Below are 24741 nucleotides of genomic sequence, written 5' to 3'. Positions count from 1 at the left end.
AGCCCCAGACTACTTTTATCTCTTTGTGCTCATCCTTGTGCTGAATTGCTTTCCTCAAAAGTTTGGTATCCTATAAAGTTGGACTATGGTATAAGTTTTAAGTATACCTTAGTTTAACCAGACCACTGAGCTGATTAACAGCTCTCTTAGGGCTGGCCCGAAGGATTAGATTTATTTTACATGGCTAAGAACCAATTGGTTACCTCGCAACGGGACCCACAGCATAATGTGGAATCCGAACCAAATTATAATGAGAAATGAATTTCTATCACCAGAAATAAATTTCTCCTTCATTGGCCAGTGGGAGAATCGAACGCGGGCCCAGCAGAGTGCTATCCAAGAACGATACCAACCCGTCCAATGAGGAACTTGGACTGTTGGTATAATGTCGTCCTTCCTGGACATAGCTTAGATAATGTATGAAGGATTCTTAGCTCTCCCATAAATTGGATGATAAGAAGTGTATCATGGATCCTGTAATTGGCCATGAATTGGATGTTCGTAATGTACTGTGACAAATGCCAGTCTTGAGACAGGACTTTTTGAGCAGACCAGGCAGGTATTTTTGATAATGTCCCCCTCTTAACCAGCAGTCATTTATAGTGATAATTAATGAACATTATGTATAGACAAGAGTGGATGCCTTTAATTGCTCTATTCTTCTATATTAGACTGTAGACTTTTAGGGAGTGTCCTTTCGAAACAATATTTAACTCTGGGTTTCTTCATAGAATATTGGGTAATGTGACATGAGGGAAGGATGAACATGGACAAATGATGGTTAGCATTTGATTACAGATAAGTGCAGGGAATTGGTAGAAAAACTGACAGGAAATGGTATGTTGTGTGTCCAGGAAGTAAGGTATAAAGGAGCTGGCAAAATCCAATGGTAGTAATATGGAAAAATATGAATCTTGTAGTGGCGGTGATACAGACGAAATTGAATGAAGCATACTGGTCAGGAATGAAATGGCTGATTATGTGACTGAGGTGGTGCAAATAAATGAAAGAACAGTAAAGATGTAGGTAATAATGGAATAGAAGTCGTGCATGTTTTTTATGTTAGTCATTGAAATAAGGACAATCAGGAAAAAGGAAAGAATTTTTTAAAAGTACCATAAGCGGTAACAGATGTGGCACTGTCATGGGATGGTGAGAGGAGAAAACCTAAATGGTTTTGTGGGTATTGTGTGTAGATAAGAGTCGAAGGAAAACAAATAAAAAAGGAGCAGTATTCGAATTTTTCCAGAGCCAAGGATTGAAGTTACTGTACTTAACAGAATGTGTAAGAGATAAGTTAGTAATATACCAAAGTAAAGCCGAAGCTCAGATTCATTCATTGTGGTAAGGTTTGGACTAATTGTAGAACAGAATGGAGGAGGTTCAAGATGTAGAACATATGTTACCCTTGTGACTCGCTGAACTGTGAAAACAGTAGTGGAGAGAGCAGTGAGGAAGAGAGTAGTTGCAGCATGGATGAAATGGAGGGAAGATAGCCAGAGTACTGGTTAATAAGAATGTCCGATTATAGTAGAGACGGCTGAATTGCGATGGGTACATGTGTCTGTACTGCTCTGTCCACCAGAAGCATTGTGACTGACAAGGATACCTTAAAAGATTTGGAAAAGGTGTGATCATGGAATGGTAAGATTTCTGGGCAGAGTAGGAGGATTATATTATGCATGAGAAATTTGTGAAGCAGTGTGGTATCAGGAAGCTGGAAAAAGCCGAAAGCTAAAAGGGATAAGAAACAGTCGATCAGAAAAGCAGTAGGTATGTACTGTAAGTAGTGGGATGAGTGCTGTAGAAAGACTTAGAAAACCAATGGGAATGAGATAGGCAAAGACCCAGGCCTTATGGGAATTCAGGTAGAGAAAGCGTGAAGCACGGAAGATAGAGTGAACTCTATTCGAGTATAGTCCCAGAAAGGGAGAAGCTGATGATGGTGATAGTTAGTTTTCACATTCATGTAAGTAACTTCCATAGAAGCCAGAGGCCAACTGTACATTGTTCTCTGGTACACTTTAGGTTGTACTAAAGGGTATTTGCATTTCTATTGTTTACTTCCTTTTACTGCAGTTGTTCTCTCTCGTATATTCATACTTAGCTGTACAAGTTTTTAACATTTTACCTTGCTCTATGAGAGTCTACAAATATGACTTGTGATTTGTGTTAATAGTGCACATTGTGAAAAAGCCACCAGATATTTTTGCAGAACATTTAAAGAAATTTGATTATTTTGTAAGATTGATAGGAAATTTTATAATTCCCTATTTAAGATTGATAGGAAATATTTGCAATTTCCCTATTTAAAACTGCTCTGTGAGAACTATATATTTTAGCTTGTAGTTCTGGGTTAAACTACTCGTTAACAGTAATAACTTGAGGAATAACGCAATTCTGTAAGTTACTGTGTTAATCTGTGGTTGTTTTTTCATTTGGGACTTACTGCCAGGCAGGTGGTGGCTGGTTTTAAGAATTACAAGGGAGGATAAAAATGTTCTAGGTCAATAACTAAGCACTTTAGGGTACAGTTTTGAAACCTTTGGAAATTCAGTGAAACAAAATGTTTCTTTTCTGCTTGTCCAGTTTTTATCTGGCTGCCTTGTGTCACTATCATCCATAAGACTTTCATGTTTGTAACCTTTTTGAAACTTAAAGTTGGCAAAAGTCCCGTGACTGTAGCAGGTTGCCATTGGTAATAATTTTTTTTTTTTGCTTGAATGAAAGCTTTTTTGTAGAGCAATTAAAGAATTTTGACAATTGCCCTTTTCATTTTTATAAGATGGTGCAGGTACTGAAGCAAATGCATATAGATTTGATCTGTGGCATTATTTTTGTAAGGCTTGCAGTCTCATAAATCACATTTTCTCTGCTATAGAAAACAAAAAATACACATGATCATGCTAGATATGGAATTTCTGTGTGTTCGAGAATGGGTATGCTTCCATTATTTTGGTTGCTGTTTATTATCAGGGTCATAATGATCCCTTGGTTCAGCAAAAGATCTCTCACAAACATCTGATGCAGTTTCACTTATACCAAGAGTTGTCATAATTGGTACCCATCCATTACACACTGCTTCTAACCAGATGTTTTTGAACGATGGATTTCACAGAATTGTAACCGTTTCCTGTGTGCCAAGTCTTAACCATCATTATATTCTGCCTATCATTTTTACTCTTTGGTCAGCTTCCCTATTATAGAGTTGAATGTAAGAAGTCTATGCAGCCTCAGTTTTTTATGCGTTAATTGATGTCTTCATTTTTGCAAGACCTGACAATGACCTCTAGAAATATCCTGCCATGGCAGACATTGCATTCCACTTCATGAGAGTATAATATGAAGGAGACTAGAATCCTTGCAGACTAAATGTTCTTGTATTCAGAGTTATGTAGCAGAGTATGTAATTCTGACACCTATACTTTCCATGTGGACTTAGGTCTGAAACTGAAGAAATTTGAAAATAAACATAGCCAGTACAAAGTTAATAGTTATAATTTATATGGAGAAGCATGTACAGGACTTCAAAAGGGTAAAGGTTCAGAGATCCAGGATTTTCTCTGTGGATCTCCTTTAGGAATTACCAAAGTTTTATTTCATAGAGTGTTGAATGATATTCATGGTGGTTCTGATGGGAATACAAACCTACGCTTTCATAGATGGAGAGTACTCGGCGCAAAGCATGCTGTGGATGTCTGCTGACTTACAAATAAAAAACAAATGTCTAATGGATAGGCTTACCTGTGACCTGAGTTGGGGGTAGCTTGCCCATTTTGTTCTCAGCCATCTCAGCTTGCAGTTGCCTGTTGACCCTCGTCTTGTGTAGTAGAGATGTACTTCAGGAGTGTGTCGGTTGGCTTTCTCCCAGTGGTTTCAGTGAGAAAAGTTGTCGGAAAAAGGGTAGTTCTTCAAGACAACCTACCCTTAGCCAATTACCCTGCCATCCTGTGCTTCCACCTTGCCTAGGTCTCCCCCAGCAGTGTCATTGGTACCTCCCTGAGCTTCTTCGTCAGAGGAAGGCCCTAAGGTGGTAGATATCCATAGGAAGGTCGATATTTGGGTGCAAGATGGCACCCCTCTTCAACAGGCGGCGGTAGGCGATCTCCAGAAGACCCAGATCCTCATCTTCCATACTGTATTATTCCCTGTGGGAAGTAATGCTGGCAGTGCACGTCGCCCCTTCAGTCCCTAGCTACGACTCCTTTCATTCCTTTTACTGTGCTTTCGTTGGTATTCTCTTCTACTTTCCTTTCCACCCTCTTGTAGCAATTGTTTCAACATTATTTTCAGCGCTGAATGACCTTATCGGTCCAAGCCCTTGACCTGTGGCCTAAATCTTATATTCCAATTCCAATACTGTATTATTGAGTAATGGAGTCTTGAAGGTTAATATAATTAACCTAGTTTTTTATCATACATTTTATAGTGTATATAGCAATGTACTCTTGAGGATTGATATAGACTTTTTCTATTTTATTTTTGAGAGCACAGCAACTTTAACCCTTAAATGCCTACTGGACGTATCATACGTCGACTAAAATTGTCTGTTGGGTGCCAAGTGGACGTACCGCACGTCGACTACAAAAAATTTCAACCTTCAGTCAACTTTGACTCGACCAAAATGGTCGAAAAACGCAATTGTAAGCTAAAACTCTTATATTCTAGTAATATTCAATCATGTACCTTCATTTTGCAACAAATTGGAAGTCTCTAGCACAATATTTCGATTTATGGTGAATTTTTGAAAAAAAAGTTTTTCCTTACGCCCGCGCGATAACTCGGCTGAAAATTTCAGAAATTCTTTCGTCATTTTGTTGTAATTTTTGCACTGTTTTATATTAGCCGTTACATAAAGTTTTATATATGAAAATGTGCGCAATTTCATGTAAAATACAGCAAAATACAACCCATGGTTGTAGCTTTTATCAGTTTGGAAATATTTTCATATCAACCACGATAACTGCCAAAATTTCAACCTTCGGTCTACTTTGACTCGACCGAAATGGTAAAAAAACGCAATTGTAAGCTGAAACTCTTACATTCTAGTAATATTCAATCATTTACCTTCATTTTGCAACCAATTGGAAGTCTGTAACACAATATTTCGATTTATGGTGAATTTTTGAAAAAAACTTTTTCCTTACGTCCGCGCCAGAAATTCTTTCGTCACGTTGTCGTAATGTTTGCACCGTTTTATATTAGTCGTTACATAAAGTTTTATATATGGAGATGTGCGCAATTTCATGTAGAATACAACAGAAAATAACTCATAGTTGTAGCTTTTATCAGTTTTGAAGTATTTTCATATAAATCACGATAACTGCCAAAATTTCAACCTTCGGTCAACTTTAACTCGACCGAAATGGTAAAAAAACGCAATTATAAGCTAAAACTCTTACATTGTAGTAATATTCAATCATGTACCTTCATTTTGCAACAGACTGGAAGCCTCTAGCACAATATTTCAATTTATGGTGAATTTCTGAAAAAAAAAAAATTTTTTTCCTTACGTCTGCTTGCGGTAACTCGGCCGAACATCAGAGAAATTCTTTCGTCACGTTGTCGTAATGTTTGCATCGTTTTACATTAGTCGTTACATAAACTTTTATATATGAAAATGTGCGCAATTTCATGTAGAATACAACAGCAAATAGCTCATGGTTGTAGCTTTTATCAGTTTTGAAATATTTTCACATAAATCACGATAACTGCCAAAATTTCAACCTCCGGTCAACTTTAACTCGACCGAAATGGTAAAAAAACGCAATTGTAAGCTCAAACTCTTACATTCTAGTAATATGCAATCATTTACCTTCATTTTGCAATAAATTGGAAGTCTCTAGCACAATATTTCGATTTATGGTGAATTTTAAAAAAAAAACATTTTCCTTACATCCGCGTGGTAACTCGGCCGAACATCTCAGAAATTCTTTCGTCACGTTGTCGTAATATTTGCACCATTTTATATTAGTCGTTACATAAAGTTTTATATATGAAAATGTGCACAATTTCATGTACAATACAACAGAAAATAACTCATGGTTGTAGCTTTTATCAGTTTTGAAATATATTCATATAAATCATGATAAATAGAAAAAATTCGACTTTCGGTCAACTTTAACTCGACCGAAATATTCGAAAACTGCAATTGTAAGCTAAAACACTTTGTCTAGTAATATTCAATCAATTAGCTTCATTTTTCAACAAACGGGAAGTCTCTAGCACAATATTTCGATTTATGGTGAATTTTTGAAAAAAAAATTTTTACGTCCGCGCGTTACGAACTCATGCATCATTTTGTGATATTTTCTCTGTGTTGCTTTGATCGTTTTACAATTTGTTATATACCAAAATCATCGCAATTTAGTGTACAATACAAAGAAAAACAAAATAACCCGTTAGCTTCAACCGTTTTGCTCACAGCGCGATTTGTATAAAATTATATGTGAAAAATTTTTTTTGCGCTGTCATATATTTCAATATTTATATATGATAATGATATTTTTTTTCATTTCTGATGGTTGCATACTAAACTTCAGGCAATGACAAAAAAAAGGAGCCAAAAATGAACTCTTAATCTTAAAAACTAAGCGTGCTGTGATTTTTTTTAAAAACTTTTTTTCTGCTTCGGCGCTAGCTCCCGAACGCCGCCAGCAAACGGGAGACTTTTTGTAAATAGAGGCTCGGCGTTTAAGGGTTAATTGAACTCGTATCACCTTCCCTTTTTTGAATATGTGAATATGCAAGTAAGTAATTGTTTTGCATTTTGGTCTAAACTTTTGTGGGAAATTTTAGGAAGATGACCATGAATAGTCTTGTAGCTTCTTTAGTCCAATACTGGGAAGTTGTGCCTCAGTTTGCATCTCCTCTGGAACAAGAAAAATAAGCCATTTTAAGGTTTGGAAATTTATTCTTTGTGGGGGAAATCCTTGATAATGTAAATTACATTGAAGAGGAGCTAACTGCCCTTGCTGGTATATATCCCAGGTGAAATGTGAGGTTGGGTTGTAGAACTAATGTTCCTACTTTGTAAAAGAGTACCTGTTATTACTGAAACTTGCAATAAACGTTAGGAATCTTGTAATCAACATTAGGGAGCTAGTGAAGTCGTAGTTGCTAGTGATTATGAAAAAATGTAAATTTGGTTTTTAATGCTGTTCTATTTTTAAAGGTTCTTTAAAGCTCTTAAATATATATAAATTTTATCCATTTTGAATTTAGTATGACCAATGAAATCCATGTTCTGAGAAATTGTGTGCATTATTTATATTTTGATATTTCCATATATTTTACTTTACTCCATGGCAACATATTCTTATAAGGTAAATTTTTTTCAATTTTCAGGCATTGTCCTGTTTAGTCCAGATAGCCTCTGTGAGGCGTACTTTATTTAGTAATGAGGAGCGTGCCAAGTTCCTGTCCCAGCTAGTCAATGGAGTTAGAAAAATATTACAGAATCCACAGGTAAGGATGTTGTACATTTGTATGGTTATTAAAAAACCTCTGTCTTAATGTTAAATTTCAGTAGTGTATTCAACAAAATTGAATATTATTGTGCTATATTACTTTTACAGTAAGTGGTGAATTGGCTAATTTGATTAAAAATAATTTTTAGATATATGTTATGAGAGTTTGTGAGTAAAGGATCCTGTTCACTTAAGAATTTCATTTTGATGACATGATGGGTCTTTGGAATGTATATGCAAGCTTTTAAGCCATGGTTAACTTTGTTTCAGGGCTTGAGTGATCCTTCCAACTACCATGAGTTTTGTCGACTCCTACTTAGATTGAAAAGTAATTACCAGTTAGGGGAACTGGTAACTGTCGAACACTACCCAGATGCAATACAGCTCATTGCAAAATTCACAGTCGAGTCCCTCAATATGTGGCAGTTTGCTCCAAATAGTGTTCACTACCTTCTCTCCCTATGGCAGCGCATGGTCGGGTCTGTTCCGTACATGAAGGTTTGTAACTATGGTGTATTTTAGTGATAAGGTTACTGGAGCATGATTTGATAGTGTGGAAGGTGTTGGAATAATGTGTAAAAAAAAAAAAAAAAAAAATGAAAATGTACAATTCCCAGTTTGGTTTTGAGCTGATTATATTGATCACAGAGGTGGTGACCACGATGATGTTACTAATGGAGAAGTATCTTGTAAAATAAGAAGTTGAATTACAAAGACAAGGAATACAGGGAAGACTAATTTAGAAGCTGCTTGCCTTATCATGACACAAGGTTTAGGTTGAAAACATCAGCAAGCATTATAGAACTTAGGGCAAATGTTGGTGTCCCTCATTGATCATGACGAACCCTTATTGTTTTTTTGAGCATCTGAGGAAATTATGAAAGTTGCAGTATTTAAAACCGCTTATTTGTCCTTTGTACATCTGATATGCTCAACTCTCTCAAGCATCCTCAGTTTTATCCGTCGTAGGCCATGAAATACAAACATAGACGTTGACATAGGTTCTGTGCACCTGGACCCTTCAGGAAGTCTTGTGCTGCCATTGGGCTGTGGCGTGAGGGTGAGGGTGTTGATTATATCTGGGCAGTACCATCTCTTCTGGTTGTGGGTCATTGCCCTTTCTCTTGAGCTCTGGATATAGGGCCCCAGGATCTTTTGTATAGTTGCCTAGTTGATCTGATGCCTTTATCCCTCTGTCTCAGTGGAGGGACCTTTTCAGTTCACTGCTAAATCTTGGGGGCTGCAGGGTCTTAATCCATTCATGCTGCAGCAGACCGAGCTGGGCAGGGATTTTTGTAAGAGGTCTTGCAAAGGCATCCCTGGCAGCCATTTGGTAATGTCCAGCAAACTGACCCTGGGGTTCACTTGTTCTAACTGTCTTAGTCAACACTCATGTGGGATGCTGGAGATTGGTGACTAGTCAGACCTCATGAAGTAGAATTTGTTAGCACCCAGCATGTCCTCTTGCCTGTGGCAATAAATATACCATAGGACACAAGCACTAGCCTCATGTAGATGGACTTGTAGACTATAAATATACCAGATGGACTTGCCAGTCTACAAGCTAATGAATAGCCTCCTACTAACATGGCTTGTGCAAAAGAGATGTCTTTCTCTTCCTATGAAGCAGAAACTTGGATTTGGTTACCATGGCTTCCCTCCAGGTACCATCATGGTTTGATCTGTGATTGAATTAGTTGGTTGATCCTCTGAAGAGGACAAGGCAAAGTTTAGGAGGCTTCTGGATCAGAGGAGGGGTGTGTGCTTCCTTCTGGATCACTTAGAAATTCTAACATGTTGGCCAACCTGGTATTGGGGAAGAACATCATCTTGTGCTAGCTGTCAGACTTTTTCAACTGTACCTTGTTCAGGATTCTTCTGGGAAACCTTCTGGGCTCAAAATGTGACCTCTTGGTCTTGTTAAACTACATTTTTGTTAATGAATATATGTTGGAATCTTAATGTTATGTTACCTTATTATGATATAGTTATTGGTATCAAAATTGAGATTATGATTTTTCAAGAAGTGAAACCAAAATACATCAAACACCTTAAACTTTGGGTATGTATAGTTTTTAAGACCATGACTGATTGCTTTTGTATATTGTTTGAAAATGAATTTCCTTTTCAGGCAACAGAACCACACCTTTTAGAGACCTATACACCTGAAGTTGTGCGTGCCTATGTTTCTTCTCGATTAGAAAGTGTTAGTGTGGTGCTTCGAGATGGCTTAGATGATCCTCTGGATGACGTTACTGTCATTCAACAACAATTAGATCAGGTATGTGGTGTCAGGTAATACTGCTCTATCAGTATTTGCCGCATAGAACTAGGGTTATTGGGAGTTTATAAATACAGATTTGTTTATTGCATCTTTTTAATATTTTATTTTAACTTTTAGTCCAAAATTAATTTCAGCTTTTACTGACACAAGTTACTTGAAAATTTTTCATTTTAAAGTGAGTTCCTGTTTTCACTGAAATTGTTCATGTGTGTTAAGTTTGTTTGTAAAATTGTAACCATTAATTGTCTTCAGCTGTCAACCATTGGTCGCTGTGAGTATGCAAAAACCTGTGCGCTGTTGGTGCAGTTGTTTGAGCAAACAGCACAACGCTATCAAGAACTCATATCTGCTCGTATGAATAATAGATCTCAACAGCACACTATAGAAGAAATAGCTATATTAGAAGGTAAGTCTCTTTGTTTAAATAATGCGTCAGAAACTTAAGGTAAAAAAATATAGGTTAAGTTTAAGAGGGTGAATGTCATTCAGTTTTCTGTTGGATATTCACCCTTACAGGCCTGGCTAAATATGCATTAACAATTCCCTGAGACTGGGGAAACTTTAAGGTCAGCCAATTTTTAAAAAATCATTGGAAAGAATATATGCAAATGCACATGGTATAAGAAAAAAAAAATGTTGAAAAGTAAATATTTCCACCCCTGTTGGGGGCCTCTTTTCCAAGACACTCATAAAAATGCGCTAATTATAGCGAGATGTATATGTTCCTGTAAAGATAAGAACCTAAAATCAACGAGAATTGCTTATTATATTTATGGACAAATACTTACAAGAATGTACTGGGATGGGGAGATGTAGTACCTTTTAGTGAATTATACATGTTCTAATTTTTTTTTTTGTACATTGCAAAAATGACAATTACAGCTGACATACTATCATACAACATAGGAACTAAAACCAGCAACAGTCCCTGAGTATATTTATGGGCAAATGTATACGAGATGCACTGGGACGGGGAAAAGTACATTCCCCCATGTAATCTCAAGTCAGACTATCTTCCCTCATATCCTGAGCTGAGGTGCATGTTGCCTTGGTCATTTATGGCCCATTCAAGTGATATGAACATTTTTCCACAAAACTCATTCAAATATGGCATGAAATAACTATAGGCATATGATAGATACTGGTACTCCTCTTTTGCCATTATTGCCCATCACTGGATACATGCTGCTATGAAAGGGTTAAGCAGTAAGTAGGTTGTTTTCCAGCCTGGGTTAAGATGCAGTAAATAAGGAATTTTTTTTTTTACCTTAAACCCATTAGTTGAAATTAGCCCTCATTTGTGGTCTTCAAATGCCCCAGCCAGTTTCATGCTTTTAGTCTTGGCCTAAATTATGGTATATCTGTGTAGTTTGGAGTAAGGTAGTGTATGTTGCTTGTTACAGTAAAGCCCCCAATCTGTTGTTTACCAGGGATTTTTTTTTTACCTGTTTTTGAGCATGTCTGATTATGTGTTCGTGGTTGTTCGTAAGGGAATGCAAACCATTGCATATATGGAGTATATCTTTTCTACATAGCTGAACAGTTGAATGAATGTAGTCACAAGGATAACCGTTGGTGATTCTGTTGAGTGAGTGGCGAAGAAACAAGAGCACTGTAGATGTGAGGGTTGCAGGCGAGCATGTGGCTGCTTCACGCCTAGATCTTTATGCCCACACAAGTTTTGTTCTCATTGCTGAGGTAAGGTCTGTGTCCATGTGAGGAGTGTGGTGGTTGTGCTTCTCCTCAGTGGGAAGGGTTTAGCAAGAGGAGAAGGAAAGACATGAGGCATTTGCTGCTCTTGTCAGATAGTTTTACTCCACTGGTGAAGCCGATGGACTCAACTGGAACATTTTCTTTTGCCACCTCTTCTTACCACATTCCAAGAGTGCTTCTCTTGAGTCAAGGGTTAGTATTCTCCTACCCAAGAAATCTTGCCACTCTTTGTAAGCAAGAAAAATATGTAGACCTTATAGGGCAACCCCAGTTGGTTTGTGCATCTCCTCACGCACTGCCACCGCAGCTCTGATCACAAGCTTCTCTTCCTGAGACGATTTTGTCTGCTATTGAGGGATGCGCATTATCATTTACGGAGTGTTCATGAACTTAAGGAAAGTTTTTAGTTGGTTGAGAGAAAAATGTGAGCCTACTTTAGTTCTCTAAGAACCACACTAATCTTTGAACCAATCCTTCCTCCAGGGTGTATTGCTTAACAGGAGTGTTATCTGTAACCATTGCCTCCAACAGTTGGATTGATGAACTTATGGGCTATCAGTAGAAATGGTGTTCATATAAGGGACACCCTAATTAGTTTGTGCTGGACTGTGTGACAAACAGCCTCACCAACAGTTAAATAGAAACAAAACAACAGCTGAGGTGGAACTTGCCCTTGATGTAAGAACTGCAAAGAGGCCATTTGTTTGTTAATCATTACTTACGTAGTGCATTGGCTCCCCCCACCCATATTTGCCAGTAAAGTGTATGTGAAATGAGAAATTGGTTTTAAACTCTTTACATAGTTACATAGGTACAACCGACATGTACACTGATTCCTATACTGATTATTTCTGTCATGCGAATGGAAGCATTTAAATTTTTTTAGCTGAAATTTTGCTGTGTAATTTAGGATAATTACAGAGAACTCTTTTCACTGTTGTAGAAATGACTGTTGTATAAGAGATGAAGAATGTGATTACCCCCTCCAAAAATATAATAGGAATACATGTGAGTGGTGACATTATCTTTTAACAAGTAATAGATATGTACACTTTTTAAGTAATTTTAAAGAATTTCCCTTTACTTTCTAGTTTTTCTTTATATTTAGGTCAGCTAACGTGGCTGGTGTACATGATTGGCTCAGCTATCGGGGGACGTGTCTCATTCAATACTAGTGATGATCACGATGCAATGGACGGAGAACTGGTTTGTCGGTAAGTTGTGATATTTGTGTGTATATGACTTGTATTAGACGAACAAACAATGATTTTGCCTGCCACATCAAATTAAGTAACTGGGATGCAGGTGGTACGCCTTAATTCAAAACAATGGGAAGCCATTTTTCAAATCAGGAACTTTTGATCATTTGAACATAAGACTGGCCATGTCTGTCTTTTCTCTAAGGATGGCTGCCAAACAGTAGACATATTTCTAAGGGATGTGTTGAATATTTGAGAGTGCCTTGTTAAAATCCTCTTGTTGGGTGATTTGTTATTATTATCTTCGTTTGGTTGTTGGGTTAATGAACAAAGGTACTTCCTCGTATGTCGTTGCTATACCAGGTTATGAACATGCGTCAGTTACATGCATCACTTCCCAGATCCCCTGACTTTGCATTTTTCCTAGCTTCCTCCATTACTCTTCAAAACCCATTAAGTATTATGTAATGATAGACCTGATCATGTCTGACAGTTTCAAATAAACAAATATCAGTTGATGACATTCAATGAAACAAACAAGAGCATAGAGAGAATCAATGTCCTTTGCGTTTTGGCCACATTGGCTGATCATGAGGTACTGTGGACTTGTTGTGCTTGTAATTATTTTATGAATTGTTGTGTTATACATCAAGGAATGTGCCGTGTATCCCTAGAGCCAGTGTAAGACTCGGTCAGTTGTGCAAAAATTAGATTTAGGCTTTGTGATTACTTTGTGATGAAGAACTAGACAATAAGTGATATAAAACTAGCAAGGGAAATGTGCCATAGAAAGGTACAGCTGTTAGACATGACACTTGTACATTACAGTTGTTGTCTGTCTAATAATTATTAAATTACGAATGTTTTGAATACTACTGAATACTTAGATTTTCTAATAATTCTTTGTATAAATGTTAATCTTAACCTCTAGCCTAAGTTTCTTTCATTGGTCAGCCAATGCACAATTCATGAACTGAACAGTTAAGGTCAAGGTGAGGAAGAAATATAGTTTGGTAGATTGTGTGTGAGAGAGGATAGTCTTCAGTGATTGGAAGTACAGTATGATCTTTTAGACTATGGGCTTAAACAACCAGTGAAAATTGGGAAAAGTACTTAGAATGATGGTAAGTTAAGTTCTCTTACATCTGGTGACTTAAAGGGGCACATTTAAGGTAGTTTAGGTAGACATTCATCATTTGATGTATTGGATAGACCCCTAAAATGAAATGTCCTTAAAACATGGTCCATAAAATATTAATTTTGTTTTAGAAAAATAAATGGAATTATGTAAAAAAGTTTAAACTCCCTTTTCAAATAATATTGATAAATACTTTTAATTTTTATTTCAGAGTACTGCAGCTAATGAACCTCACTGATTCCTGCCTGCCCCAAGGAGGCTGTGAACGCCTCGAAGTGGCTACCATATCTTTTTTTGAGCAGTTTAGAAAAATATATGTAGGTGACCAAGTACACAAGACATCCAAGTTTTATCGTCGTTTGTCAGAAATTTTAGGACTTAATGATGAATCTATGGTTTTGGCTGTGTTTGTTAGAAAAATGTAAGTAAAATATACTAGTTTTTGTACACAATATCAATTTGGGCTTTTGGTGGATAGGTGGATATGATTGGCTTTGCTTAGGGTTCTAATTTCTTAAATGAGGTATGGGGAAACTGGTGTCAAAATTTAAGCGTATTGGAAATATAAAAATGCCGTGTAGGACCTATGTTGTTACATGATAAATTATCATTGTTATACACTGAATACTTTTAAGTAAGTGCTCCCAGTTATACACTGAATACTTTTAAGTAAGTGCTCCTAGTTATACACAATACTTTTAAGTAAGTGCTCCCAGTACAGTGAAAGTCACAAGGTAGAAGTAGCTAGAAAAGAGGAATTTCCGTCTTCCCCTCCTATGCCCTCTCACCCTTTGGAGCCTTGAGAATTTGTGACGGTTACTGCCTTCTTTTTCTTGATGCAGGCCCTGCCCCATAGTCTTGAAAGATCACTTTTGAATCTTATTCCTTTAATCCAGTGAAAATGCTGTTTCTCAGCAATGAGGTATCTATGTTGCGTTATGGAACTGCCAAGTAGATGAACTTGGAGAGGGTGGGGTTCTACAGTTTTCTCTTCTCTGCTCCAAAGGCTTCTTTAGGTTGAAGAGCAAGTATAGATCACAGTCGTCTCAGCAAATTTCTCTGACTCCTTTTCAGATTGAGACTGTACAACCTCTCATGTCCTTGGCTATACGTCATATTCTTCAGGGTATATGTTAAAATAACTTCTTTCACTTTGTGTAAACCTAAAGCACAGCATTTTTGCTGCCACAGACTTGGAATGTTTTAAAATACATGAGAAAGCCATGTTATTGGTAAAAGAATATTGTTTTGCAACCAGTTATGTTGCTGCTGATCTAGCTAGTTGATCTGTCTTTTTGATTCATGAACTTTCAAATGGGAAGAAACTTGACAGAATGAAACCACCACCTGTGTGTCAGCACTGAAACACAATTGGTACACACGATTCATTAGTGTGTGGTCTGTATTGAGAGTTTTCAGGGCTTTCAAAGCACTTCAGTAAGGTTAGGCAAATAAATTTTGGAACTGCAATATGCAATTAAAATGTCATGGAGCTGGTGTGACGATAACGGAAAATTGCCGATAGCAGAAAATTGACAAATATCGGCGCCGGTAAGCTGGGATTGGCACCTCTGTTAGGTGGGTATCGGTGCCTGTCTTTGGTTACGAGTGCCGTTAAGTGGATATCAGTGCTGAAAATCCAGTTATTGTCACTGAAAATCCGGTTATTGTCGTCGCTAGACAAGCCCTGTAAAACCGGATAGCTGATAACCGTGGACTGCCTGTGTGTTGTTAATATGCAAAGTGTATAATATCTTAATTCATGTAAACATGAGAGAGAAACCATGTGCTTCATAGCTCAAGCAGTCAGTACAAGGTACAGTAGAATGAATTAACAAACCACCACAATGAAAACCTGTTTTTTTATTCTCGGTGAAAATTAGAAATGAAGTATGGCAGTGAGTAAAATAGGAGGTAAAACTTACTAGATACAGATTTGTGCCATACTAGACATTATAATCGTAAAAGTATTAAATAAAAGCTAAATATGTAGGAAACTGAAAAAACTAAGTTGTAAGAAATTCTTCATTAGCCTACTAGTTTTTCAACTAGCAAGCTGCACTTAATGACACCAAAAAGAACAGTAACACCAGACCTGAAGTATAATGTCACTAGTTTTTTCTTTTTGAAGACAATAAATGAAAGCTACTGCTGGCTTATTGCCATTCCTTTTTAATTTTAAAGAGAATTGAAGCCTCCAGATCAGGTTTATGACATATACAAAGGGCTTATCATAGTTAATAGGTTTGTAGTGAAACAATTTTTGATAATCGTATGGAGTGAATGTTGTATTGGCTAAAGATTTTATACTAATTGGTTGTACATAATATGCAAGGTTGATTGTAATAGCAAAAGCAGTTACAAATTTACATTTGACATAGCTGCTGGCAATAGAGATTTCTTTTTGATGTTACTGAATGTTTGCTTAGTGGTGACCTTCAAAATTTTTCAGACTTCTCTTCGGGTTTGGTAGGATAAGAACTGTTAGGCAATAAGTAATATTCTTGTAGTTGATAAGTGGATTGCAATAAATGATACTTCCTAGATTGTTTTATCTGTTAATTGGCTCTTTATCCATATTGGAAGGAGAACTTAAGGAACGTTTTCACTTAATTGACATTTATTTTTAAGGAGAGCTGTAGAAATTTCTTTTACTTGAGTATCTTGCTATGATAAAAATTTAAACAATAAAGAAAGCACAGTACTTTCTAATGGAAAGCAAATTATTACCTCAAGTTGGTTTCAAATGTTTGAAAGGTTCGCTAAAACCTAACACTGTTGAAAATAGAAGGAAAGGTTAGATTCACAAGGTTTTCATATCATAGTAATTGTAGTTAACTATATTCCTTTGTAATGAATGATTTCTTTTCCAGCATCACAAATTTGAAGTACTGGGGCCACTGTGAACAAATATTAACACGTACATTAACCTTACTTTCGGACCTGTCCATCAGTTACAATAGTGTACGGAAGCTTGTCAAACTTGAAGAAGTGCAATTTATGCTCAACAATCACACAGTAAGTTGAATGTTTATTGTCTTTTTCTGTTTCCATTGATACTGCTCTCTGTTTTGAAGAGCACCTTCACATTGATGTGTCATGAAATGCTTCCTGGTTTTATGCCTGTTCCTTGCACATTTTGGAAGGTTTATCATGTGTGATTTAGGTTTTCAATGCATGGATCATTCTTTCTGCTGTTAGTACTTGTAATAATGATTAAATGCTAAGCATGTCAAGATGCAAGAGCATGACGTATTTGGTATAAAAGGATTGCCTTTTGATAGGTTAGGGAGCTATGATAGTTGGAATATTCTTTTTTTTCTCTTGGTGCATGGTCGTTAATAAAACCTCAGCAAAAAGCTTTGGCAAACAATTTTAGCTTAAGCCTTGTTTAAGAATTACGTACATAAATTTTCTGGAACGACTGACTTTGGGCATTTAGTATCAGCAAGGGTTAGGCTCTTGGCATGCTGTGGGCTAGTGCCTTCTATACTCAACAAATTTTGATGTACAGAAGAAATGAGTAAGTACTTGATGATATTAAAATATTTCTTAAGAATGAAATTGAAGTACTTTTGCAAAGGTTACCTTTCAACAACAAATACCAGTTCAAGAAATATTTAACTAGTAACGGTGAACAACTGAGTAGCTTGGTGATTTTCTCAAAAAACGTTATTCAGCTTCCAAAAGCAAACAAAAACATTAATACTTGAAACTTTTTACTGTACACACTTCGTATTCAGATTTAAACCGAGTGGATGAGAGGCGTGTGAATGTGGTTACTCTCTCTCTCTCTCTCTCTCTCTCTCTCTCTCTCTCTCTCTCTCTCTCTCTCTCTCTCTCTCTCTCTCTCTCTCTCTCTCTCTCTCTCTCTATACAGTACTACATTGTAATTTGTGTATTTGTAACATTACTGTATAGACCTCTCTTCAGAACAGTACACGATATACATTTATGAAGACATTGTATTGTTGCATTAGATTTGCTAACATATTTGCTAACGTAACAGTAACTTGTAAAGTTTTATGTGTGATTACTAAAAAGAGAACAACAGTATGGTCATGTATTTAGCTGCACAAATAGTTATTTCAGGGTTTGTTAATTTTCTCAGTTTTCTCTGATTATAATACTTTTCCCCTTTCAGTGCAGGAAATCATATGCTGTGATTTTTCATTGTACATTTAAATGCATTTATTTATTTATTAATTTTTGGTTAGTGGAGGCCATTTTGGTACACAGGTTTTCTGCGGGAATTATGAAAATTTTCAATCTTAGAATATTTTAGAATTGATTTTGACAGTTACACTGTACACAGTAATTACTATTCTTGAGTATTTTATTCAAACCACCGGTGAGTTTCAAAAACAGATTAACACAGATAATAAAAAGATGTAATTCTTAAACATTAATAATAGCCATTTTAAACATAAGCATAGAATTGAAGGCAACTGGTTTGTGTGGGAGTAAAGGCTTGGCACTAAAACTAGGTTATGGAGGATGGACACAATGAATTGACAGTCTCATGCTAAGTTAAAATTGTTAAAAAAGAAAGTGAAACATTTCCTGGATATGAAGAAAAGCACTATATTTTATAATACCCATAAACATAGAAAAGTGGAATACTCACAGCAATGCTGAATGAAGTCATTCTCAGCCAGCCCCCCCATGCGGAACAGTACTGAATAACTTAATAAGTAAGTGTAGTGAAAAGTACCCAATGAAAATTAAAGTTTGGAAATGAGATACAAGAGTATAAATCACTTAAGAGTTAAATCCATGGATGTTAGCTGGGTCGTCATAGGATTAGGCATGCATGTTGAGGGCCTTTGGATCTCGATCACTGCAAGTTGGTTTGACGGAGCTCCATCAAATTTCAGAAAGGCAGTATACTTGTATGATTAATTGGGTTTCAATGTAAACGTAGGTGTCGGCCTTTTGGGAAATGCAGAGCGATTTTTATCGGGATTTTTTCTTTTTGTTTACGTTATCAATTCAAATCCATAATTTTATTGAAAACTATAAACATATCGAACTACCAAACGGCTTAATGTTTTAGTGACGTTAATCGGTTACGGGGCTTTATAGGGTGCCTAGAACTTTTATAAAAGTTCATTAGATTTAGGGTGCTTTTATTTAAGTTGCCAGTCTTGGAATGAATTAACAAAAGGTGAGGTATTGCTATGCTAGGCTTCTTCATTCCTTTTACATTTGTTGTGTTTCAGTTATGGTTTTCATTAACACAATATTCTCCAAGGGCCTAGATCTGCTAAATCTTTTTCATGCCTGTAGTGTATAACTCACTGTAGAAATATTTCTTGTTGTACCCTGTGCTTTATTTCAAGGTCATGGGTTTGAAACATCATTCAGCATCATTAATTTCTCATTAACGGTTCTTTGATTTTTTAATAACAGTATTGTGTACTATGTAATAGCTTGGAATGTAGTTAGTGAACTTTCCAAAGTGGTGTTTCCCTAGTGGTTGTTGGGGAGTACTTTTTGTGTTCTATCTGCTAGAAATTTCTGTCAGGAAAGTGCTATCAGCTTTTACTTGTTCAGAAATTCAAATGTAGCTGTACAGGCGGTCCCCGGTTTACGACGGGGGTTCCGTTCTTGCGCCGCGTCGTAACCCGAAAATCGCCGTAAGCCCGAAAATCGTCAAAAATCATAAGAAAACCTTACTTTTAATGCTCTGGGTGCATTGAAAACGATGTAAACTGCATTATTATTGAGTTTTACATCAAAAAAACCTTCAAATTATGATTATTCTGCTGTTTTGGGGCCATATTTCTTCCGTCGGATTGGCGACGATGCGTCAGTAACCCCGAACATGCGTCGTAAGCCGGGAAATAATTTCTGATGAATATATTTGAAAAGCGCCGAACTCGAACGTCGAAGTCGGAACCGTCGTAAACCGGGGACTGCCTGTATTGGGTATGTTGTTGCACTCTTGCTTTTGTGAAAGTTGAACTAGTCAGGCTGGGCTTTTATATCATATGTCTGTGATCTGGTTATTGCAATGGTTCTAGTTGAGGATTTTATGGAATTTGAGTTGGTTAAGAGTTGGTTGATATGCATTTATCAATAATCTTAGTTTTTTGTTTAATTGTAAAGTTGCTTGCATTAGCTGGAAAATCATTCTTATTTACTCATTAACAATACTCATGTTGAATTAAAATTTTGCTTTTGTTACATTTTATGTACGGTTTCAAGATTACATTTATTTTTCCATTCCTTAGGATTAAATTCATACTGTAGCTTACTACATTTTATTTGATGATATGATGTAGTACAATATTCTAGAGATTTGTAGTGTTAAGGTATTTTGAGTAGTTTTGATTATAATACAGATAAGAACAAGCATATTTATTTTTTGCTTTTTCAGAGAGAATTCAGAGTGCTTAAAGAGTCTGGCCCACCAAATGTAAGTGTAAACATTGTATCTACAATAATAATTGAGTGTCATTCTCATCATTGTAAATTTTGGCTGTTACAACTAACAGGGTGCAATTTGGTGGTTCAGCACTTTGGATAAACCATCTGCTTTATCTTCAAATATTGTCCCACTTTAATTTTGGTTCTGCTCTTTCCCCCCCTTAGAAATGATTCAAGTTTTGGTAATGTGAGAATATGTATGCTTGATAAAGGTGTATTTTTTTGTTTGGTCACTTGTCAAAGTGAAGGATGTAGTTTACTGTATATTTTTAGTCGTACTGGTAGTGTATTTGTCCATACGGTGTATCCTGAACTTAATTCTTTGGCATTACTCTAATTCCTTCTCTCCTTTTAATCTTGCTCAGCAATTTTTTCAGTGCACTTCATTCAGCACTTGCATACCTTCACTAGATATCTCTCTGCACTTCACCACCTTCATTGAAATTTATGGAAAAGTAATGAAACAAAATATACACTGTGTTTTGTGATGGTTGCAATTTTCACTTTAGTCACTTGAGTTATTTATGACTCGGTAAATTTGGATGGTGGTTTTTTTTGGATGCCTACAAAAGTAAGATAAATCAGTGTGAATTGTGTTTTTTTCTGCATTTTCCCTGGGAATGGTGTTTTTAGTCTATACATATGAAGTTGGTATGTATGTGCATAGTGCTTGATATCCAATTTTGGCCTTTTCTTTGCTGCTTTCTGTTCAGTATACAATTCAATTTCCTCAAAATTTCTGGGTTGAGTGAATAAACGTATATGGAAAATAAAAAGACACTCAAAGAAACTGGTTACAATTGGTCCGTTCCCACACAAAGGCAAACTATATATGTCTTAAATTGTTGGTTTGGAAGTGTTTCAAACCATCCAACCCAAAGTAAGTTCAGATTGGGTACCATTAGGCTGTACAGCATCAGGGTGCTGCCAAGTTTTGGAAGGTTCTTGTTCATCTGGTGTAGTGTCTTAATTACAGATTATTTTGGTACTATGTCTCGTTGTTGGCTCATTATTGAACCTGGTTTTTTTTGGTTCCCCAATAGTATCTGTTAAAAACTTGTGTCTGTGCCAGTAGTGTTAGCTAAGGGTATTTTTGTTAGTACTCCATAAGCAGAAAAGTTCATTAGAAATCAGCAGTTTGCACATCTGGGTGTAAGGGGAATTCTGCAGTTTTGGTTTATTTCATGATATTTTTTTATTGATGTCATGCAGTGTATGTGAACTGCTGTAATGCAAGATGCGATTCTGTTCTGCGCAGGTTTTCATATTAAGTAATACTCTGTAGGAATTTGTCAGTGTAGAGATCAAACTCACTAAGTATTATAAAGTTTTTCTTGCTAAGTAACTACAATTTTTCTGGCTTGGTTTTTTGTTTGTTTTTGTAATTTTTGACTGTCTCTGCATTGGTGCTCTTCTTGTCAGTGTAGAAATGAAACTTCCAAAGTACTCCAGAGTTGGTGTTGCCTACTAACTGCCATTTCTCTGACATGGTGTATCTTTGTTCATGTATTTTTGACAATCTGCATTAGTTTTCTTCCTGTCTATGATCTCACATCTTCCAGACTAAAAAGAGTTAGTCAGCATCACAAACTTGCTTCATTCATAAATAGGTGCTGAATTGTAGATGAACCTGTTGACATGTCATAGACCAGCACAAGTAAAATCGTTCTTTTCGAGGTTCATGGCCTGGATTGGTGACTGGATATAATGGACTGTTTGGAGACCCTGCCTTCTGGGTGCTCTTCATATTTGAGTGTTCATATTGATCAGCAAAGATCAGTGCTGTAGTGTGTTAACAAAATCCTTTTAATCCAGATTTTTGTTCTTAGTATGTATCTAAAAATTACCTTTTCTCATTTGAAGAATGGGATTGGTGATTTTAGCAAGATTAGGCTTGAATACGGTTGTGATTGTCATTGATCTTCAGTACCAGTGTCTTGTAATCACGTTACAATTTTAAGTAAAATTGTTTTCACAAGACACAGACTTACTGTATAATAAGAAGCTGCATGATACTGTATCCCCACTCTTGGTTGCCCACTTTTGTTAAAAGGTGGATATTAACAGTGTTGTACAGCTCTTAAACTGGCCATGGTGTACAACAAAGACCCTTTTATTTTTATCAAATTTAGTTACACAGGACCACTTGAGTGACATTTTTACTTACGGGTTGTCTGTGGACTTCAGTGTACATGAGAGGTGCAAATGAGGGCAAGGTAAGGTTGAAGTTGGCCAGTGAGGGAAAGACTATAAACAGTATTTCATTTTCTGAGAGGTCCCCTTGTAATCTGGTCTTTGAATACAGTTTATGAGACTGCACTTGTTGGTGTAGAACTACTTCTAACCAATTCATGACTGCAATACACAGCGTTTTGATTCTCATGGCATACATAAGTGAAGTTTCTTTTGCACATCTTAACATGTAGGATCATAGATCAAATCAGTTGAGCAAGTCATAAAAGACTTAACAGTGTTATTGATACCCAGTCCTTCATTACTTTCCTTCAGTTTTCAGTTTCACTAAAAGTGCTAAGCAGGTCAGTGGAGGAAGAGTACTTCCAAATACACCATTCTGTACTGGCTTTGACAGTTATCTCTAGGACCCACTTCACCATTTTGAAAGAGGAAGCAGCAAAGGTTAAATTTTATGTACATACTTGTAAGGTTAATAAGATTTCTTCCTTGCTCACTTAAAAATGTAATTGGAAAAATCTGTCCATATTGGGGCTAGGTACCTTAGTACCCTATTTGTGGGGTTAGAGGGGATTTAGATACAGTATCTTCATTCACCTCACTTTAACTCATTAACATCTGTATAGAATTGGTGCAATACAGACATCACCACGTGCAGTTTTGGTCTGCACATCTAATTTTTCTGGATGGTGCCTATTTGCTCACAATCTTCTATATGCATACCTGATACAAACCTAGTTTGTCATGCCACTGTGGTAATCGTTGTATCAAAGTGGCTTGACTTTTGATCTTGCTCATTTTTGAGTCTTTTGAGTCCTGTCTTACTTATAATGTGTGGTGGTTTGATGTAAAGCTTTTCCCCATCTGAGTAACCATTCTGACAATATTTGATGAATGAGGTTTTGTGAAACAAACATGTTTTTGTAGTGCCCAGCAATTTTTAGTAAAGACCCAATAATTACACAGTTAGTTCCCTCTGTTAATTGTCTTGAACTCATTTTCTTTTTTCAATTCATGGGTATTGAGGAGGGAGTGCAAATAGCATCAGAAGGCAGGACAGAGTGTTTACAGTGGGAAATGTCTGGAGCTTAAGAGATTCAAGTCCAAAGAGACATGGTTTTCCTTACTCATGGAAGTAAAACAAATGATGATAGTGGGTCTGTAAGAAAAAAATTTGTTATAATGTAAGAGCATAGTATTTTTACTGTCCAGGTGTTACGGTTTATTATTAACTGCAGCCAAGTAAAACCAAGAAAACATTATCTCCAAAATGGCAAGGCTCACACTGTGCGTAGATAAGATGGATCAAATAGAGGCTCCATTCTTGTCGGGGCAACCATTGGCAACCACTACCACTGTAAGCATAGCCCTGTTTTATAGATTGTTCGAAGCACAGAGTGGATTTTGGCAGTCACGAGGTTTCTCATGGATGAGTGGCAGGCCACTTTTGCTTGTGCTGCTGCTCTTCCTTCCTGCTGTGTCTCCTGTTGCTCCTGTGTTGCCTGGGTTGGCTGCTGTAGCTCTCATACTACCACCTCCACCTCCTCTCAAGGCTTTGTAACCCCATGTATCAAGTGATCCTTTGGCAGTGCCTTCGACTTCTGTTGCTGCAAGTTCTCTACTTCAGTACAGCTCAATGACATTCCTGTTGCAGAGGTGCAGCTTTCTCGTATCACCTCTCCCGTGCCTGCTTCTTGTTTTGATAATGTCAGTGGTGAGGTTTCCTTGTTGAAATTTAGTGTGAGGCCTACTCACAATCTCTTTGACCCTGCCAGCCGTTGAGCCCTCTCATCATGCTGGTAGGCCTGATGTTCTAAAATTGTGATTGCTGTCCATCCTGTTCTATAAGGTGAGTTTCTTGTTCTCTTGATGCTATCATAAATTTCCTGCCCAAACAATATAGCTTTGTCCAGATGAATCTTGTATCCAGTGATTTATTTCCAGACTAGCTAGGCCTGCTGTGAGTCCCTTGTTGGGCTCACAAGTTGGCCAAGCCTACCATCATCATGTCTGTAGTGGCATCAAGTGACAAATCACCCCAGTAGAAGAGTGAGTGTTTACCCCAACACTGGAGCTAGGCAATACAGATTACCCAGAATTGGGTTGCTCCCTTGCAAGACTTCAGCTGGCTCCTTGGGCCTGTTGCGTCCTCTTGAATTCTAATGGCACACTGCAGACTCTTAGAGGACCAGGTTATATTCCTGATGTGTTATAGTTATTATTGAGTATTAAGTAGTTTAACCAGACAACTAAGTCACAATATGACTCATTGATAGGCCTGGCAAGAATTTTTTGTCAGACTGTGAAGTGATC

General features: G+C 36.8%; 1 protein-coding gene across 33 annotated transcripts in view; it reads left to right on the top strand.

The window, feature by feature from the left end:
* Positions 1-24741, top strand: part of Ranbp16 (Ran-binding protein 16) — a 106121-nt gene that overhangs the window by 36089 nt on the left and 45291 nt on the right. For 19 of the 33 annotated variants that reach the window (XM_067112842.1, XM_067112834.1, XM_067112838.1 and 16 more), the window contains 8 exons: positions 7348-7467; positions 7740-7967; positions 9601-9750; positions 10006-10159; positions 12575-12680; positions 14015-14224; positions 16677-16821; positions 20186-20224. In XM_067112842.1, the coding sequence (XP_066968943.1) occupies positions 7348-7467; positions 7740-7967; positions 9601-9750; positions 10006-10159; positions 12575-12680; positions 14015-14224; positions 16677-16821; positions 20186-20224 (1152 nt within the window). The remainder of the gene's footprint in view (positions 1-7347; positions 7468-7739; positions 7968-9600; positions 9751-10005; positions 10160-12574; positions 12681-14014; positions 14225-16676; positions 16822-20185; positions 20225-24741) is intronic. The other 14 variants (XM_067112849.1, XM_067112850.1, XM_067112846.1 and 11 more) reach the window with 1 other exon arrangement.

The sequence above is a fragment of the Macrobrachium rosenbergii genome, chromosome 12, assembly GCF_040412425.1.
Source record: "Macrobrachium rosenbergii isolate ZJJX-2024 chromosome 12, ASM4041242v1, whole genome shotgun sequence".
NCBI classification, from domain to species: Eukaryota; Metazoa; Arthropoda; class Malacostraca; order Decapoda; family Palaemonidae; genus Macrobrachium; species Macrobrachium rosenbergii.
This window is presented reverse-complemented; position numbering and strand designations above follow the sequence as displayed.